General features: G+C 42.2%; 2 protein-coding genes across 6 annotated transcripts in view; one reads left to right on the top strand and one right to left on the bottom strand.

Annotated features, from left to right (window-relative positions):
• Window positions 1–516: 516 nt before the first annotated feature.
• LOC147152021 (transcriptional activator protein Pur-alpha-like) lies at window positions 517–5,588 on the bottom strand. Its single transcript, XM_086023928.1, has one exon. The coding sequence runs from the start codon at window positions 5,485–5,487 to the stop codon at window positions 4,642–4,644; it is 846 nt and encodes a 281-aa protein (XP_085880054.1). The 5' UTR covers window positions 5,488–5,588; the 3' UTR covers window positions 517–4,641.
• A 7,768-nt stretch (window positions 5,589–13,356) lies between these two features.
• LOC147152020 (pro-neuregulin-2, membrane-bound isoform-like) overlaps window positions 13,357–19,955 on the top strand; it is a 79,953-nt gene continuing 73,354 nt past the window's right edge. For 3 of the 5 annotated variants that reach the window (XM_086023602.1, XM_086023603.1, XM_086023601.1), the window contains exon 1: window positions 14,382–14,912. In XM_086023602.1, the coding sequence (XP_085879728.1) occupies window positions 14,501–14,912 (412 nt within the window). In that variant the 5' untranslated portion in view covers window positions 14,382–14,500. Of the gene's footprint in view, window positions 14,913–19,955 lie in introns of all 5 variants that reach the window. The other 2 variants (XM_086023605.1, XM_086023604.1) reach the window with 2 other exon arrangements.

Genomic DNA, 19,955 nt, shown 5'->3' with positions numbered 1-19,955 from the left:
TAATTCTAGCAAGATTCATAGAGATGAACAAAAAGATCTAAACTGTTTTTTTTCAACTTTGTGTAAGAAAACCAAACATTCACAGAAGCTGCTGAAACCACTGTGACAAATAACATTACTGATTACGATAGCCATCTAAATATAAAGGTTGAGTAAAAAAATCCATTTACAATTTTTAAATAACATAAGCACTTGTAACCTGACAAAAGTGTAAATTTTGTGTAAATTTTGCAGATTTACCAAGTTTTCAGGCATTGATTTCAGGCCAGTACAAGTCACATTCCTAAAAAGATTTATGACTATATCTTGGATATGAGGGGGATACTAATATCCTTTTCTGTATGCTACTTTTAAATATCTAGAACGTCACATTTTTATGAGCAAAAAAGACCAAGGACTAAATAGCGCTGTGCTAAAAAAAAAAAAGAAATGAAAAAAATAAATTAAAAAAATAAAATAAAAGACTACTATTACATCCATATATGTAGTGTTGATACAGGTGAGCAGTGACAGGGACACATGGAATGAGCTTTTATTGCATGGTTAATCATTTTTCAGACAACAAGACTCCCCCAAACATTAAAAATAAACAGCACTGTACAAAACAGCACACATTTCTTTTTTACTTCTTTTTTGCCATCAACAAAAATTTAATAAGGTGGTGAATGGAGTGTAAGGACACGAGTTGAGATGATGTTGAGATGTACAGGATGAGCTTGATGTCAAAGTCAGAGTATAAGCACCATCGTCATGTAGTCAGGAAAGGCCATATTTTGACAGGAAATACTCTAGAAAGGGCAAGGAGAGCTTGAACATACAAGAGGGCTGTTATCACAGTTTTCAGACATTTTTACCAACTTAAAAAAGAACAATATTGGTGTATAGCACTACTTTATCATGCAATTTACTTCAGTAAACTTTCTGACACACAGACAAAATATACTTCAATAAGTAGAACTCAATACATCTCTGTCCAGCAATAGTCACAAAGCCTGTCATTGATATTCTTTTAATTAGATCCCTATCAAAAATAATATGCAGATTTGTATTTTTCTTAATATATCTAAAGTGCAAGTAGGTATCCATTTTTATTCAATGCTTTCTGTAAGTATAAATATACAAAGCAAAAGAAAAATGCAACATGTTTTTCCTGTTTACATTATATTTTCTGAAAGGATGTGCATCATATATAACAAACCATATATATATATTTTCTGTGTGTATATATATATATATATATATATATATATATATATATATATATATATATATATATATATATACACACATACACACACACACGGCACAGATAAAATATTTTCAAAAAGTACAACATATCTCATATGGGATGGTAAAGGGCTTCAGACTCAACGGTGACATGGGATACGTTCATTTGTGCATTGACGCCCTCTTCCCGCAACCCTCTGCACTGTAAAATCTGGGATTCACTTTCTTTCAGAACATCAGCAATGTGTATAGACTGTCGGCTGTAGGTTGTACAGGCTACAACAGTAGCCTATACACTCTGCCAATGATGGACCTGACAGTTGGAGTGAGTACAACCAGAAGACGAGCTGAATGAGCTACTCTGTGGGTGGTTGGTGTTGCGCCATGTGACCAGAGGCTGCAATTGGTTGTGAGGTTAACCAAGAACTCTGCATGGCCAATGAGAGAAGCTGAAATCTGGATGGTGACGCCAAGTAGAAGTTGTTTGTTGTCCAGTTTGGTAAAAGGAAGGCCACCACCCACATTTCATGGAGGCTTGCCGTCTGATGTCATGCATGCGTGGTCGTCTCAGTACACTAACTGTGATAGCGAGTTGATTTTCAGGGGTTCATACACAGGCTGGATTTGATACATGTGCATGGAAAATCCCTATGAGCACTCATTGTGTTTTTTAAATGACATACTGTATACATCACATTTGCAAACATGGTTGTCAGTAGACAAAATTAATCAGGTGGCTACAATGACTACTTCTGCATGAAAAAAACAAAACAGAATGCTAACTGCACGAGCGAACAACCAAGAACATACTGTTGCAAACCAAACTCGCATTTTCCATTCATGTCCCGGAAAGGAAAGACTCCAAATAGTTCTATTTCCAGTTTTGGAACACGGCTTCCTGTCATAGACACCATGGATGCTTGTTTCATGAATACTAGTTCATCCAAATTATGGGCCAATGTGAGAAAGAAGCTTCTATTCAAGTCGGAATTCTGTCCCCATGGTCTATTGGGAAAGGTGATCATTGGTAGCCTTTCTGATGGGTTGGTGCTGAGCCATTAAAGTGCAGTGCCAGACTTCTTCAGGCATTTCACCAACAGTTCAAGAGAAAAAACGTCAACCTTTTCGACAAAATGATTCGAGTATGTTTCATAACGGGCCCGCGCAGTCAACTTTTAGCTCCTCGGTGAAGTGAAAGCCGAACTCAAGTGAAACCATGGGACAAATCGGAATTTGCGTGTCCTGTGATAAGTGGTCTCAGGTGAGAAAGGGCTCACAATCCGTCCCCAAGCACACTCCTGGATTCTAATGAGAGGAGGCCTCGTTGGAAACACGGAAGAGAACAATGCAAAAGCAATACGAGGCCTCAGCGGGGGGAGGCTGTATGCGTGTATGTGTGGCGGCTGACGTGTCCACGTGTGTGTACGGAGCAGAATAAAGGAAGGGCAGGGTTGTTCATGGCGGGCTAGCAAACCTAACACACTGATCCGAGTTTTACAGAACTTCTAGCTGAGGAAAAAGAAAACATCACGTTGTTAAGTAAGCACATTGCCATGCTTTCAAATGACCATATATACCTATTTATTGTTTTCATCTTGTCAAAGTCCATACACGTGACACTACGCCATGATCGGCATGCATGTTATATTGCACACTAACAAGAAATGTCCCTCTTTTATAAGTAGCTCTGCCGCCGTCTGGGAGGGAGGAACCTGGCACGATTTTGGACAAGACGAAGTGGTAAGAACTCTAAGAAAAAAGGAAGGATCATCAGAGGAACAATGGCGTATAAGTGAGCAAAGGAGCAACGGAGGGGCTATAGCACCATAATGAGATATACTGCTTCGGCCCTGCGCCGATAAAAGGTGCGAGGACGCCTCGCCTGGTTCTTTAAGAGCTCTTTGTCACCGCTCCACGCTGACAAACCGTCTTGCCGAGCCTCTGCGGATTTCTTTGTCTCCGTCACCGCCATCGCTTTAACGTGGTGCTATGCGCAAAGCCATCGACAACATATCAAGAACATTTAGGCCGCCACAAAGCATTCCAAGGGGTGGGTGAGAAGCCACGCAACCAGTTTGAAACCACGGCGCTCGCGAGCCGGCAAGGCCTCCCCTGACTCTCGGCAGCAAAACACCTTACTCTTGGTGTCACCGCCCCTGATCCGTGCATCCACAGGGGGGGGGGGGGGGGGTGGATCCAGCAGCCCTGATCAGTATGGAGGATATATCTGCCTACATAACAACGCTCATAAATGGAAGTGGACAAAGGTTACGGACCATCCACGTGAGGACACGTAAACGAGTGGAGTGTATAAGGCACGGGTTGTAATGACGTCAGAGAGGATGCCTGCACTGCGCAGGCGTGTCAATCCCCCTCCCTTAATTTTAACCTTTGCACATACCCAAATGGACCCTTTGCGTTTGTCCCCCCCTCCCAGGAGGATAAAAGCAACAACAAAAAATTAGCCCACAGAAAACGTGGGTATCTCAATAAGGATTTTTCTTTTTACAGCTGATTCACAAAATCATAATTAGTACATCTAAGTTAGCACTTTTGTCACTGACGTTTTTATGGAGATGGTACAAGAGGGTTCGGATCCTTATGACAGCACTGAGATAGACTTATCCCGTTTTTTGAAGTGCGTGAGAGCTGCAATTTTTATTCTCTCGGCGTAATAGTAATGCTTTAATTAGATTGTGCATTTTTAGGTCAGATTAAAAACTCTAGCCTACTTACTCTGCTCAGAAAACAAGCCTACAAGCATGCAGTCACACACCTGTAGAACGCTTCCATATTCAGTCTGCATACCTTTATATTAAACAATACATAGGGACATAGGCGATAAATATTCTCTTTGTGCTGATATCAAATATGCATTTGATGAGAATACTGTTATTTTTTGTAATAGAGTTGTCATTTCTGGTGAAATCTTGAGTATAGTTAGATTTTTTTTTAAATAGCGTTCAACGTGTGCAAAATCTTTCGACAGTTATAAACACTGTTCATCGTTAATGAAATCAAGTAAGAAACAGTTGAAACGTTACAGTTAAAAGTCCTTGATAGCAGCGCTTACTGTGACATGGTGATAAAGTGGGTGACATCCAGTCAAATGAGCGAGGAGACAGCCCAGGTGTTGCCTTGTCTGTGGCGCTTGCGTGTGCGTGTGCGTGTGTGTGCGTGCGTGCGTGCGTATGCGGGGGTGTGTGTGTCTGTGTGTGCGTGCGTGCGTGCGTGCGTGCGTGGAGGGGGTGGGAGAGGTGGGGGGTGATTCCCTTTGAGATCTTCTCTCTTTCCAGTCACTTGACACTGTTAAGTCTCATTTCCTCGATGAGTTCTCAGTTTTGTTACGCGTCTCGTCGCCGACAGTCAGCCAGTCAGTCAGTCAGTCAGTCAGTCAGTCAGTCAGTTAGTCAGTCAGTCGTCGTCGCCGTCATCTGCGCCGTGCGGGCCCTCAGGTAGCAGTTCCGAGGCCCGTTTCTCTCGACTCCTCTCCTGGATCTTCCGCATCTCCTCCGCGTATTTGCAGAAGGTGTTGCCAAATTTGGACCACACTTTGCACGGAACCGTGATGGAGTTCCGGTAGGTGGGCTTCACCTCGCTGACCCGCATGAAAACGCCGTACTTGTTGGAGCCCACGTCGAAGAAGAAGCGTTTGTTGTCCACCGTGAGCGAGGTGCCCTCCGGGAGCTCGGCCGGTTCCTCGTCCACGCCGTAGTCGTCGATGAGTTTGGCCAAAGCGTCGCGGAACTCGATGAGCCCCTGTGCCGGTAGAGCAATGGTCTGGCCTTGCGAGCTTCCCAGTCCGGGCCCCCGATTAACGGTCTGCCGGATCCTCAGGAACCGCCCCCTCTGGTTCTCCTTCAGATCCATGTAATATTTCCGATTCTCCCGCACCAAGAACTCGCTCTTAAGCGCCCGCCGGGGCTCATCCTGCACCAAGTCGGGGTTGCTCGGGCCCAGCTGGGCGTAATGTTCGATAAAGTCACCGAGATAATCACGGAACTCCACGGCCACCGACATGGAGAGCGTGAGGCGGCTCTTGTTTCCCCCAGCGCCGACCTCGGCTATCTTTAGGAAGCGTCCTTTCACATTCTGCTTGACGTCAAGGTAGAATCGCTTGTTCTGGATGTCGACCCGCTTGGAGGCGAGCTCCTCGGTGTCGTGCTGTAGCCGGGACATCGCTCCCATCGCACCCGGCGGCAGCGAGCCAGGGCCTGCGGTAGGCCCTCCGTGGTCACTGCCGCTGTCTCTGTCCGCCATGATGCTGCCTTCCCTGCTTTACCTTCCTTCCACCGTCTCCCTCTGCCTGCTGCAACCTCGACTGCCTGTCAAAACGGCTCCGGCGCGCTATCGCGAGAAGTGCGCTCGGGAGGGAGGGGGTGGAGAGTGTACCTCCTGTAGTTCCATGAGAGCGCGATGGTTTTGCAACGTATTGCGACTGATGCAGTTATATTCTTGTTTGTCATGTTGTTGCTATTCCCGACCAACTCTAAAGTCTGTGCCCTCTCAAACCGCTGCCTGTCGGCGTTTACAATAATTATCAAACAATACAATTCATTTGAAACACTCCTGTTGCACAGAACACTGTTCCGTTGTAAGGAAAAAAAAAGCACACCCTTATCCATGGTCAAGTAGCCGAAAAGGACAGGTTAAAAATTGTACGGATAGATAGATAGATCGATAGATAGCTAGATAGATAGATAGATAGATAGATAGATAGATAGATAGATAGATAGATAAGGTAAACCTGGCAAATTGCCCAATTCGATGGGCGTCTGGGTTGAGCCTTTCAGCACCACGGACAGCGGCCGTGGCAGACGACGTGGAGCGCGTGTGCATATGCATGGTTATAAACTTGAGTGTGGTGGGGGTGTCAGAGAGAGATTTCTGAATGAAGAGCTGAGTGGGAGTCTGCAGGAGTGGGTGGTGAAACTCCATGAATCATTGCACTGTGATTGAAATGGTGTGTGACTTTATCAATGGAAAATTATTGATGGCCTCAAAGGGATGAATCAGGCAAAGGGAAAGACTACGAGTGATCCGTGGGAACGAACGTACAAACAAACAAACAATTTTACTTACTCGTATAAGCTTGAAAAAATGCGAGAAGCATCACATCTGTTCATCTAGCCATCTATCTATCTATCTATCTATCTATCTATCTATCTATCTATCTATCTATCTATCTATCTATCTATCTATCTATCTATCTATCTATCTATATTTTATATATATATATATATATATATATATATATATATATATATATATATATATATATATATATATATATATATATATATATATATATATATATATATATATATATGCCTGCACACACAAACACTTCATACTTATATTGCAAGTCAGTCAGTGTTAGTTAAAAGCTGGGGGACATTGTTAAAAACTGTAATAAAATAGCTTGTGTAGTCTATGATGTAACACTGATATTGTGTTGAAATGGGGTGTCACCTGGATTCGACCCTGATTGGGGTCCATTTGAAATTGAAACCACACCCTTACAGAACGATTGAAGTTGACTAGTTAGAGAACAGAACATTTTCCAAGGTATCGTTTTACTCCTCACTTGCAAGATGGAATCAAACTTCCCTAAGGAAGGCAAAACTTTCACATGATGGTATTTGATGAAAATATTTTTTGGCTCATAACTTGAGTTTTCTATTGCATATTGTTTAAAACAGATGAGTCAATAGTTGTATTTCATGTGACATCACATGGTCACATGATTGGCACGGTATTTAACATGTTTTGGTTAAAGCAGGTGTAAGTTGATTGAACTGAAGAGTTTGTGTAATTATTATTGTCCACACTTTTATAAGTTGTGTATCATATGCAGAACCAAACACCTGAAAATAAAAGCTGAAATGCTGCTTAATCGTTGGATGGCAAACCAGTACTTTTGGAGGAGAGTGTATGTGGATGCATTGCAATTTTACACCACTGCAAATGACAGTAAACATATACAATATTAAAAATATGACTGAACCTAGGTCAGTTATTTTATTTATTCATTTATTTGTACCAATGGCATTTCAGAGTGGAACACTGAGGAGATAAGCAAGTACATAGATTGTTTCATATAATACCAACAAAAAAATACCAACATGCAAAAAAAAAAGGTTCCAATTATGTCCCAAAAAGAGAGAAAAGGAGTAAAACTTAGTAAACCCCAAGCCATTTCTGATTAACACAACCAAAACTCTTAACGGCCAACTCAGGACTTATAGGCTACTGCTTGAGCAGAGGTTTTACAATGCATTGAACAATTGTTTATAAATTATTAACTGAAATGACAAAAAATATTTAATGGTGGCATTAGCAACAGATACTGTAACTGTTACATTGTGACACATTTCATACAAGAAATGGTAGGAAAAATGAGCAATAGCAACAATGGTAAACCATAGCACATAGAGTTCCAAGCAGTGGTGATAGACATACTGTTGGAATGTTCTGCAGGTCTCGAAGTCATAAGCTCAATTAGCAATTTACAAAACAACTACTTACTAAATGTGTGTTCGTTTTATCTTTCAAGCAGGTATTCAATGTAAATAAAGAATCACACAAGTCGTTTGAATTGTCTCATGTGTTCGACTGGTTAGCACGTCCGCCTCACAGTTCAGAGGTCGTGGGTTCGATCCCGGCTCCGGCCTCCCTGTGTGGAGTTTGCATGTTCTCCCCGTGCCTGCGTGGGTTTTTCTCCGGGTACTCCGGTTTCCTCCCACATTCCAAAAACATGCATGGTAGGTTGATTGAACATTCTAAATTGCCCCTAGGTGTGATTGTGAGTGTGGATGTTTGTCTGTCTCTGTGTGTCCTGCGATTGGCTGACAACCGATTCAGGGTGTCCCCGGCCTACTGCCCGAAGACAGCTGGGATAGGCTCCAGCACGCCCGCGACCCTTGTGAGGACAAGCGGTATAGATAATGGATGGATGGAAGCTCAGGAACAATACAATGATCAGAAAAATTTGTTCTCATATATGTTTTCAATTTGGATTCCTTCAACCGTTATTTGCAGTTCTGGATGGGTTTAAGGCCACCAATCATGGCAAAATTATGGTAAAAATTTCCGCTCAAAGGTTTTTTGTTGTTGTGTGTGTTAGAAGATGCTGTATTCATGAATTAATGGTTGTTTGTCAATATGTGTGCTGCTATTGGCTGTCAACCTGTTCAGGCTGTACCCCGCCTCTCACCAAAAGGATTGCTGGGATATGGTCCAGCCAACCCTTGAACTTAATGTAGCTAAGGAGTGTAGAAAATGGATGGATAGATATATATTTTAAAATCAAAATATTTTTTGAAAGCGATGATCTATTCTTAACCTTATTAGATAATACAGGGTTGACACAATTTGCGCTACAGTAATCCCCCCTCCATCACGGGACCTATGTTCCAGACTGCCCAACTATTAGTGAAAATCTGTAAAATGAAATACCCTATTTAAATAGGAAGTCAACACAAACATATTTTTTTCAAGATTGTGTTTAATACAAGCCCACTATTTGAAACAAGGCATTCTGATAAATATTGCCTTTCTGGAACATGAGTCAATCCACCCGTTTTTAGCCATCTATGGGGGGTGGCCATTTTGTCACTTCTGTTGACTGAAAATGACATCAGAGTTGCTCAGGGCTCAGGTAACGACCTATCACGGCCCATCTGCTTTCTGACGCTGAGCCACGATTGGTCGATTTTGCTGCTTAACTCATATTCCATAAACGCAATATTAATCAGAATGCCGTGTTTCATCTAGTGGGCCTACTGGGAACATATTCTTGAAAAACATGTGTTTAGGTTGATTTCCCTTTAATAAAGCCATGGCAAGTTTTCATTACCATTATGGCACAAAAAAAAATTCTAAGGCCTTCAAACTGTTGTGAGTGGTTGTAACTGTGCTTTGGGTTGGGTCATTGATGTTTTTACTTGCTATGGTTCTTTATTTTATCACCTTTATTTGGTCATGATCAGATGAGCTAAGTTGTCTGGGGCTTTATGCCTCTGGCAGGGTGACCCATGGCAAACAGGTCCTAGGTGAAGGACCAGACAAACGGCGGCTCAAAAGTCCATTCCGATGAACATAAACATTGGATCTGGTTTACCGTTGCCCGGGTGCGGGTCACCAGGGTCCCCCTCTGGAGCCAGGCTTGGAGGTGGGGCTTGTTGGCGAGGGCCCGGCCGGGCTCAAAACCGAAAGGACAACATAGGTTTCCCTTCTCATAGGCTCACCACCTGTGGGAGGGGAGAAAGGGGTTGTGTGCTCTGTGAGCTGGGCGGCAGCCAAAGGCAAGGATCTTGCCGGTCCAGTCCCTGGCTACAGAAGCTAGCTCTAGGGACATGGAATGTCACATCTCTGGCAGGGTAGGAGCCCGAGCTCGTGTGAGAGGGGTTGGACTCTCTTCCACTCTGGAGTTGCCCATAGTTGTGAATGGTGGTGGTGACTGTTTTGCATTGGGTCCTTGATGTTTTCAGTTGCTATGGTCCTTTATGTTATTGACTTCATTTTATATAGGATTGGGCATGGCCTGATGTCTCTCGGTATTTCAGCTGAATTGTTCAGTGACATAATGTCAAAAATGTCAAGCTTTCTTCCATGCCTTCTGCATCCAGCCCTGCTATCTGTTGTTACTTGGTATTTTTGTATATATAATGACTCTCTGTTATTCTACTTCCATATCCTGTCTGTATCTGGATCCAAATTCCTCACATGACATCAAACAATACTTTGATATATTGTTGATAACACATAACACAAATACTTATCCTATCTTCAAGCTACAGAGAAGAGCGATAAGAATTATTAATTGAGCTAAACCAACAAACCCATTGTTTATTAAACTAAATACATTGAAATCTATGATTTAGTTGAGCTTCATCCTGCACAAATAATGTACAAAGTACATAATAATTTACTGTGCCACAGTCTTCAGAAATTGTTTGAAAATAGATTAGTTATGATCTGAGGGGAACTGCGGTCCTCAAAAAACACAAGACAAGGACTAACATAAAGCAGAGATGTGTTTCTGTTTACGGTGTAAATCTGTGGAACAGTTATGAAAATGACTTGAAAATGTGTGCTTTCAATTACTTCTTTTATATGAATGTTTAAACTCAAAGTACTGACGAAACATATGAATGAATTGTAAGAGTATAAAAATTGAAAATTTGTTGGCTCGACAACAGTGTAAAATTTTTTTTGTTTAAAAACAAAACAAAACAACAACAAAAGAACATGGTATCAAATTTTACTCTGTGAGATGATGAATTTTATGTTGGTGTGTTGTGGCCAATAATTTTCTTTGCAGGTGAATTATTATTTTTTAAATTTGGTTTGTTGGCGTGTTATGGTTGATTTCTTTGTTGAAATATGCTTCGTCATTTGTAATGTGTAAAGGTGTAGGCTTAAAAACTTTTATTCTACGCCTTTTTCGATTGGCTTTTCTTCAAAAACTCTGTAATGACTGATTTGTGCTCTTTTATTGAAGCTGATTGAATAAATTATCCAACCAAACAACCGCGCTTTTAAAACAATAAAAACACATACGGTATAATGTGTTATAACTTGTGGTTATGTGATGTATCACTTGCTATGCAGTTGCTATGGTCCTTTTATGCTTTGCAGTTTAGAAGCTTGAGCTACTCAGTGACACGTTGTCAGTATGTCAAACCTTGTTTGAGTGAGGATGCAAACTCTCTTCCAGTCCTGATCTCTGTTGTTACTATGTATTTTTTGTTGATAAAGACTTTTTACTCTTCAACTTCTGTGTCATGTCTGCGTATGGGTCCAAATCCCGATCCTCACGTGGCATAATGTGTTGAGAGAACAAGCGCAATGGATAAAAATATTGTACAAACAGTATGAAAAAATTTAACAAATACATTTATTTTCAAATCGATGGCCCAAATGCAAATCGTCCTATCTGACAGAGGTGTCAAATCCAGGTCCAGAAAGTAAAAAGTGCCACAGTTTGTCTTCAGCCACAGGTGCTTCTACTCAAGAGCTCGTTTACCTGCTAGAAGTAGAAGTAGAAGCACCAGTGTCTAAAGACAAACTGTGGAAGGGTTTATTTTCTGGACCTCGTTTTGGCACTTGTCAGATAGGAGGATTTGTGTTTTGGCCATCAAAATGTGAAATACCTGGTCTTTGAAAAATGAACCTCAATATTGTGGAGGTTTACTGTGCTGTATTCTAAAAGATAATGAAGAGAGAAAGCACAATCAATTCAAAAGATCTGAAATGCTTTTGTCGAGGAACAATATGAATCATTTTACTTTCTTAGGGAATCATTTAATGTTTGAAATAAAAGAAAGCAAAAATGCAACCTTTTTTGGGTTAGCATCTGTCTGTACTTCCATCCATCCATTTAGTATAGCACCTGTTTTCATTAGGGTCACAGGTGAACTTGAGCCCATCTCAGCTGACTTTTGGTAGAGAGGCGGGGCACACACCGGACTGCCCGTTAGCCAATCACAGGGCACATATACTGTAGATAAACAACCATTCAAACTCACATTCGCACCTATTGGCATGCAGGGGTGTCAAACTCCGGTCCTCGGGGGCCGCCCTCCTGCATGTCTTAGAGGTTTCCTCTTGTAACACACCTGATTCAAATGATCGGGATCAGGCACCTGCAGAACTTGCTGATGAGCTGATCATTTGAAACAGGTGTGTTGCAGCAGGAGGAGATGGAAAACAGGTAGGACAGCGGCCCTCGAGGACCGGAGTTTGACACCTGTCATACAGTATTTGAGCATCCACCTTTACCCCTTAAAGTGGAAGTAAACCCAAACACATTTTTTCCAGAATATTTTCTACACAGGCCCACTAGTTGAAATACGACAATCTGATTAATATTGCGTTTGTGGAACATAAGTTAAGCAGCAAAATGCACCCACTTTTACCCATCTCAAGCCACTTTGTCACTTCGGTCGACTGAAGATGACATCGAGGTTGCTCAGGGCTCAGATAATCAACCAAAACCAGATATGGTCACCTATTTTTTGTTTTTAAAACCAAGCCATGATCGGTCGTTATCTGAGCCCTGAGCAACTTCAATGTCATCTTCAGTCAACAGAAGTGACAAAATGGCCGCCCCCTGAGCTAGTTCAAAATGGGTGGATTTCTCATATTCCACAAAAGCAATGTTAATCAGGATGCTGCGTTTAGACTAGTGGGCCAAAAATATTTTTGGATTGACTCCCACTTTAATCATCTGGGAGAATATTCCCAAAATGAGCAAATCTACACTGCTTAATAATAATAATAATAATAATAATAATAATAATAATAATAATAATAGCTTATTAATATTGCTCATTTTAATAATATTGATGTGGGTGCAAGAGGGAGGTTTGCACAGCAATCTACATGGATGAAGAAGAATGATTAGTGAATGAGTAGACAGTTGGAGGCAAAAGCAGAGGAGGGAGTGCGTCACTGAAGTGATTTCTGCATTGGAGCAGCAATCCCAGTAATGTGGCTCTCGTTTAATTAATCGAGATTTGGTAATATTTTAGGAGGATTGGTAACACCCAGTACTGAAAGAGCTTTATTAATTGGATCTTAAAGAGGGCACACAGACCTGCAACCCACTGATGTTCCTAAGGTCTTCTATGTGATTGGTGTTGCAGAGTACTAAACCTGTCAATCCCTTTCAGAACCCTGGCAGCCTGCTCTGATGTGATACTCTTGATGGTGATCAGATGGAGGAGGCTGTTATGTTTATGAACACTCATGATATGACCTTTCCTGCAATTTCCTTATCATGTCCCCTGTATGACAGTATATTTATCTCTCTCCGGGTGGACATCGAGAGGCTTTCTGACCTCTAGCGAAGGGCGCTTGGCTCTGGACAGACTGAAGGCTTTATGTCATATTTGATGGACTGAGAAGAGGATACTTGTTTATTTATCCTGGCATAAAATGCTTCGTTTTGATTGGATGTTATTTATTTTTTCTTGAAATATATAACTTAATCCTAAAACTGAAAATTGCGTCTCGGCTCATGCGGTGTCGCTCTCTGTACATCACATGCTGAAGCCGAGAAACCCCATAGAAAGCATTTCGCAGCGTTACTCATCGCAACCGCAGTGTGTAGCAGGGAGCATCGAGAGCCACACTGGTCACCTACGAGAGGCTTGGCAACACGCTATTGTGTCTGTGCACTGCGTGATTCTTACTGCAACCAGGCTCGAGGAGGGGGGCGGCATCGACCACGCTGGTTACGCATGAATCACAGGTGCAGCTTTGTAGCTCTTTGTCCGGGATTCTATGGTATTTGCGCAGGAAGCCAGTGACCGGGCAGGTGATGCTTGCTCACGTAAGGCGCACGCGTGTGGCGAGGGGCGCAGGGGACGCGGCTGGAGGGTGCGCGCTACTGTTGCACCGCCTCACCGGATAACCGCTATCTCATCCTGTCTGGTCTTCCCCGGGTTCCTCTCATACTGACTAACGGATTTACCGGAGAGAGAATTTTTCTTCCTCCCGTTTTCTTTCTTTTTGTTTTTTTACAGGCCAAAAGTGGATCAAGGGCCTCAGCTTGCGTGGAGCTATCGTCATTTATTGTGATTTCCCCCTGTAAGAGCACAAGATTTTTCCCCCCACCTGGAGAGGCAATGCGCCCACCCATGCGATGCTAGCCTATTAGCTGGAGAGAGAGAGAGAGAGAGAGGGAGAGAGAGAGAGAGAGAGAGAGAGAGAGAGAGAGAGAGAGAAAGAGAGAGAGAAAGAGAGAGAGAGAGTGAGAGAGAGAGAGAGAGGGGGAGAGAGAGAGGGAGAGGGAGAGGTTTCCGTCGTGGATCCAAGAGAAGGCTAATTTACGAGTCTTGCTTTGCCTTTCAGAAAAGAGAAGAGGCGGAGGGTGGTTGGTAAAGGAGAATGCAGCAAGTCACATTTTTTAAGAATGCAGGAGAAGCGAGCCGTTTCCGGTTAGGCTAGTGTGCGACAACGTGTGTGCGTGTGCGTGCGTGTGTGCGTGCGTGCGTGCGTGCGTGTGTGTGTGTGCGCGCGTGCGTGTGGGGGTGCGTGTGTGAGTGTGTGTGCGTGTAACTGTGTTCTTGAGTGTGTGCCCCCCATCCGAGGCCAGCAGCCGTATGGGGAAAGCGGCGGCACTCACAGATGGCATGGACACTTCCACAAGGTCTGCCGCTCTGCCTCTGCCCAGCCTCCCCTGCTGGAGCTCGTTCCCCGCCGTCTCTCTCTCGCAGCTCCCTCCGCCGCCCAGCAGCACTGCACCACAGCACAGGCTGACGGTATGAGGCTTGATCCAGTGCATTTCTCCATGCTGGTCATCGGGGTCTCGTTCGCCTGTTACGCCCCGAGTCTCAACTCCCTCCAGGACCAGGCGTACCGATCAGCTGTGGTCATTGAGGGCGAGGTGCGCGCCTCCCCGCAGAACGTCTCCTCCCGCGAGCCCTACAGTGTGAATGTCAAAGTGCTGGACGTGTGGCCCGTCAACAGTGGCGGCCTCGAGAGGGAGCAGCTTGTCACCGTCGGGGACTTTAGTTCCGAGGCCCCATGCACCACGGTGGAGAAGGACCACAGATATATCTTTTTCATGGACCCGACGGGGGAGCCCTACGTGTTCAAGGCGTCGTACGCCCCCGTGGACGCCAGTGAGCCGGAGCTCAAGAAGGATGTGGAGCGAGTGTTGTGCGAGGACTGCGGTAAGTTCCAGGTGCACATGCACCGTGAGGGCCACTGGAATTGATGTAAAGGAGACAGGCTCGCGCGTGCACATGTGCAGTCTATACAGTGTATGCGCATGCGCATGCGCGAGCCGATTGACACTTTAGTCCGCCATAACCCGGTCACACATAATCAAATGAAAAGCATGGTAGAAAATGTGCGTGCGTTTGTGGCGTCCTATGGTTGTGTGTGTGCTCGTAGAAACAACCCCCCCCCAACGCCCCCTCCCTCCCTTCCATCCACTGCAGCCTCCTGCTGACTGGTGATCAGTGCATTCTGACTCTTTGAGCATAGCCAGCAAGATCTGCACCATCACAGATTAGAGTGGAGCTCCTGTGTGTGTGTGTGTATGCGTGTGTGTGCGTGGTCGTGCGTGTGCGTGTGCACGCGTGTGGACAACAAGCTTGTGTTGAGGTGACCTTTGTGTCTGTTGCTGAGGATTGTTGCCAGGGGCCAGTATATCAGATGTCAAATCATGGCATGTCTCACAGTTGTGACTGCAGTGACCTGTGAGTGGAGGCTTCAGATAGGCCATCCCGTTCCCCGGGTATCTGGAATAGTATTTACGGTCATAAAGCGCACTAAGCACACGCATCTGTTGCACTTTTAGCTTTTATCATTTTGAATCACACCGGAGATCGATGACGCCTTTGGAAAGCATCTTAAACATAACAAGACATATGTAACAGTTATATGCTTCTAACTTTGTGGGAAATGTTTCGAGAAATCCCTTTTCTGGTCTAGCATGACCACATGCTTGAACGAGTATGGTGTGGAAGAACCTGAGAGCCCTCAAACTTTTTTCACAAGTACCACCGCAAAGTACCACTACACTGGCCAACATTACAACTATTAAAGAAGTAGGGAAATGTTTTATTCCTAAAAAGAAAGAAAATCATTTTTTGTCAGCTACTGTAACGTCACGTTTGAATATAAACACTGCACTGTAAACCTGGAAATGTAGAGTTTACTTGGAAAAAAACAACATGCAGGTGACTTGTTGCCTTAAAAGTAGTGACAATAATTCACCAACCATTGATTTAACTTAGTTTGTTAAGTACAATGTACTGTAAAACCCTGTGAGTAGACTAGTTATTCTACTACTCATTTAAATCAGGTTGTTAAATACACAGCAAAACTGGATAAGTAGACTCTACTAAGTGTACAACTCATTTTTAACTCAGTCTGCCAAATTCATGTAAACCTTGGTTAAATATACTTTACTTGAAAAAGTTCAGTTAACTCGTTGCAGCTGGTTAAATACGCATTACCAGTGGTACTCTAAAACAAGCTCATTTTGGAGTAGTGACTCTACTATCTTATGCTTTTATTTTATTTATTCATGTGATCAGGCTAAAGTTATACCTCAAATTTCTCTAATCCTTACTTTGTAGATGATACAAATTCTTTGTATTCTTCTACATAAAAGCCACATCCATGTTCCAGTGACAACAGTAATTTAACCTGTTGCACATGCTTACCTGCAGGATAAAGTAGTGAGCAAGAATTGACAACAGTTAAAAAAAACAGCGCAAACTTCTCAGCCATGGTGTCTCTCTCACACACATACTTTTTATTGAAAACTAATAGTTAATGAATAATAAAATACAGGAGGACACTATGTCAAACACAGGCTCTGCACAAGCAGACATGCAGCCAAATAAAGAAAATAAATAAATAAATAAGTAAATAAATAAAAACGGATGATTGGTGAAAAAAACCCCAATATGAAACACATGTCATTGCGGTCTGTGAGACCGAAAGATGTACAACAATGTTGCATTTTTTATTTTCTATTTATTTGGCTGCATGTCAGGTGTTGCGCACCTGCATGTGAGGTGGTACCGGTTAGTTCTCGACACCATTTGGCGGACTTGGACCGACTGGGCGGGCCTGAAATACTGACGAAAGCTCACAGAAGGACTAACGAACTGACTAATGCCCACCTCTGCATTGTAGAACACATAAGAAAGGGAAACTCTAGTATTGAACATAGTGAAATGCATTGTGGGAGTATTCAAATTAACATTCATGTTTGAGAGAGGACATCATTGTTTTCAGTGCATTGAGTTTCACATGTCCAAAAATAGAATGAGGAGGGAGAAAGATTTGCATTTTCAAGATAGAAGAACAGGATGAAAGAACTTTATTTTAGAAATTGTTAAACCGTTTATTTTTTTGTTAAGTGAAATACTGAAACGACTTATTTTTTTGAATAAAAAAGATAAGCTGAAAGGGTTGCTGTTTTTATTTTTGATAAAAACAAACTTTGTTCTTAAACGCCACTCTTAAAACCACACTTGTAATAATTTTTCATATTTTATACTCATTTTTATATTAAGCAGGGTGGTTGGTATCTGGTGAATGTAACTATTAAAGTAACTTGTAATCTAATTTAGTTACTTTTAAAACAATTAATCAGTAAAGTAACTAAGTTAGATTTTCAATGTAACTGTGGCAACACTGTTTCTCACACAGAATCAGATTTCATCAGTCGAATCCACTCTTTCAAAACGGGCATTAACTAGCTTTTGGTTGGTACCGTGTATGGGCGGGGCCGTGTGTTTGAAATAGTCGACAAAACTTGATGTAGTGTGTTGTCTGAGCTCAAACAAGTGATTGCAACAAGATAGGCAAATCAAAATTCACTAGTAATATTGGGACATTAGAATTGATTGAATTTGAAAACACCATTCAAAAAGAAAGCACACGAAAAAGTTCAGATTAGTCAAAAATGAGCAAGCACTGCCGACATATTAGACATATTTAAATGATGTATGCTCATATGTGTGTTCAGTAAAAATCTGGGTTTACAGTGTGCACTTAAATCCTGGAAAATGTTTTTTTAATTGAGAGATTCAATGAAAATAAATGTATTGGACAAAAAAGTTGAATACAATATTAATCAAAATGAATGTTTGAAGAGAAACATTTCCAAATGATTAAATGCCACCATATTGCACTTAAGTAAAACTGAACTGTAATTACCACTGGTGCTGTACTGAAAAATGTTAAAGCCACTGTATTATTATGCACAATTTAAAAATGTAATTCAGTGACTCTTTCGTATACCACTAGAGGGAGCCTGTGTGCCATTAGTAGTACTCGTACCGCACTAAAAGTAATCATTGGCTGTAGTGAATCAAAAACATCATCAAGAGACATTCCAAAGTCTTTTACAAAGTTTTCATACAAGACCAGAACTGTTATAACCGCAGAGAAGGGATGTAATGGTACTTTGTATCCCAAAATAATCCGTAGTCTACTCTGTCATTTACTTCAAGTAGCTTTTTAGCTAGTATGCCACTTACGATCTCTCTTGAAGACCTCTCTTTTAATTTGTCTTTATAAGCCGGCTACTCAGCTCAGTCATTGTGATTTATGCTGTGCAGTATTATGGCGTCTCTCATGTGGATGTGTGCATTCTTGTACCCGTGTTCTCATTTTCTACAAAGTATTACTCCATCTGTCATATACGGTCTTCTTTAGTATCTTTGACTTTTAAACCAAAATCAAAATGAGTGATATTATCACTAACAAATCGGCATAATGCCTAAATGGCCTTGAGATGACTTTTTTTGTGTTGAATACACACTGTATGAATCAAATAGAATTGAATTAAATCCTTAGAGGAAGTAGGAACAGGAAGGAAGTCAAACGTCTGTACAAAGAGCTCATCTAACAGCCCAGCTAACAATGTGATGTTCTATTTTTAGCCCTGTGGCATGCTAAAATGATCAAGTCATTTATTTATGACACGGCTGTTGTAATCAGGCTTCAGTGTAGAACATATTTTCAGGCAGGGATAGGAAACACACACATAGGCGAGTGGAAACAAAGCCAGTGTTAATATTCGAAATGCATTAAAGTAATCCATAGATGTCCAACTAGCAGAGACTAGTACAAAAATATTTTTCAGGCTCAAATCGACAGTGTTTTCTTTTTGATAAGGAGTGTTCATTGGTGGGGTTTGTACACATTCTTTTATCAATATCATACGTGCAAAACATCAGAAAAATCCACATCTGGTTGGGTTTCATTAGGAGCAGCTCAACGGTGCTCTGCAGACACACACCCTGAGCCTAACCAATCCATGCCCGGGCCTAATATCAGCAGCCAGTCACAACCGTCCTCCTGGAACACACACTGCAGTCCACACCCACCAGTTTTAATTCAACTCCCTGACACTCCGGTTGTGCCTTTGGCTTTAGGAATGGATTTGTGCTTGATGATTTGAATGTGTTCATGAGACTTCGGAAAAAGTGCATATTGCAGTCAAGCGAACAAAACCTATACCACCGTCATTTGCCCTTCCCACTGAATTTGATGTCCCTTGAATGAAGTCCAATCTACACCATAAGGGAAGCAAATCACTTGCCTGCAAATTGTAATAATCTGATGCTGCAAATCCTTCCAGAGCACTTGTAAATATGTCTCTTTCTTTCTTATTACATAGATAGCATCACGCAGGCTTGGCTACTGCCTGTTAGATGTTGACATTTCCATCATCTGCAGAAAATTACAGGCAATTTGCAGTGACAAAATCATGAAATGACAAATCCTTAGTTTTTGCAGTGTAAACAAGTTGTGCTGTATTTAATGAAATGGTGAGAGTGACCAGCTGCTCTTTTGACTGTTTCTGCATTGGGTCTTGCCGACCACTTCTCCACTCCATCCAATACCCGAGGTTACCTTTATGACTGTAGTCCTAATTCCACTTCTGTCCAGATTAATCCAGACTACAGACCATACAGTGTTGCTGCAGGTTTTTTTGGGGGGAGTTTGTACATGAAGTTTGCATAGGTCACAATGAAACTCATGCTGGTGGTCAAATTTAGAGAAAATAATGTACTTGCAATGCAACAGTGAGCTCATCCTCCCCTTCCTTGAAAAGTGTATGAACAAAAGCATCGGGACAGGTGCCCACTCCGCCAATAGCCAGGTTTATCTTATCTATATCCATCCATCCATCCATCCATCCATCCATCCATCCATCCATCCAACAGAAAACTGTTCTATGC

This window comes from Filicampus tigris, chromosome 2 (genome assembly GCF_054856515.1).
Source record: "Filicampus tigris isolate MCC_2025a chromosome 2, RoL_Ftig_1.0, whole genome shotgun sequence".
Taxonomy (NCBI): domain Eukaryota; kingdom Metazoa; phylum Chordata; class Actinopteri; order Syngnathiformes; family Syngnathidae; genus Filicampus; species Filicampus tigris.
This window is presented reverse-complemented; position numbering and strand designations above follow the sequence as displayed.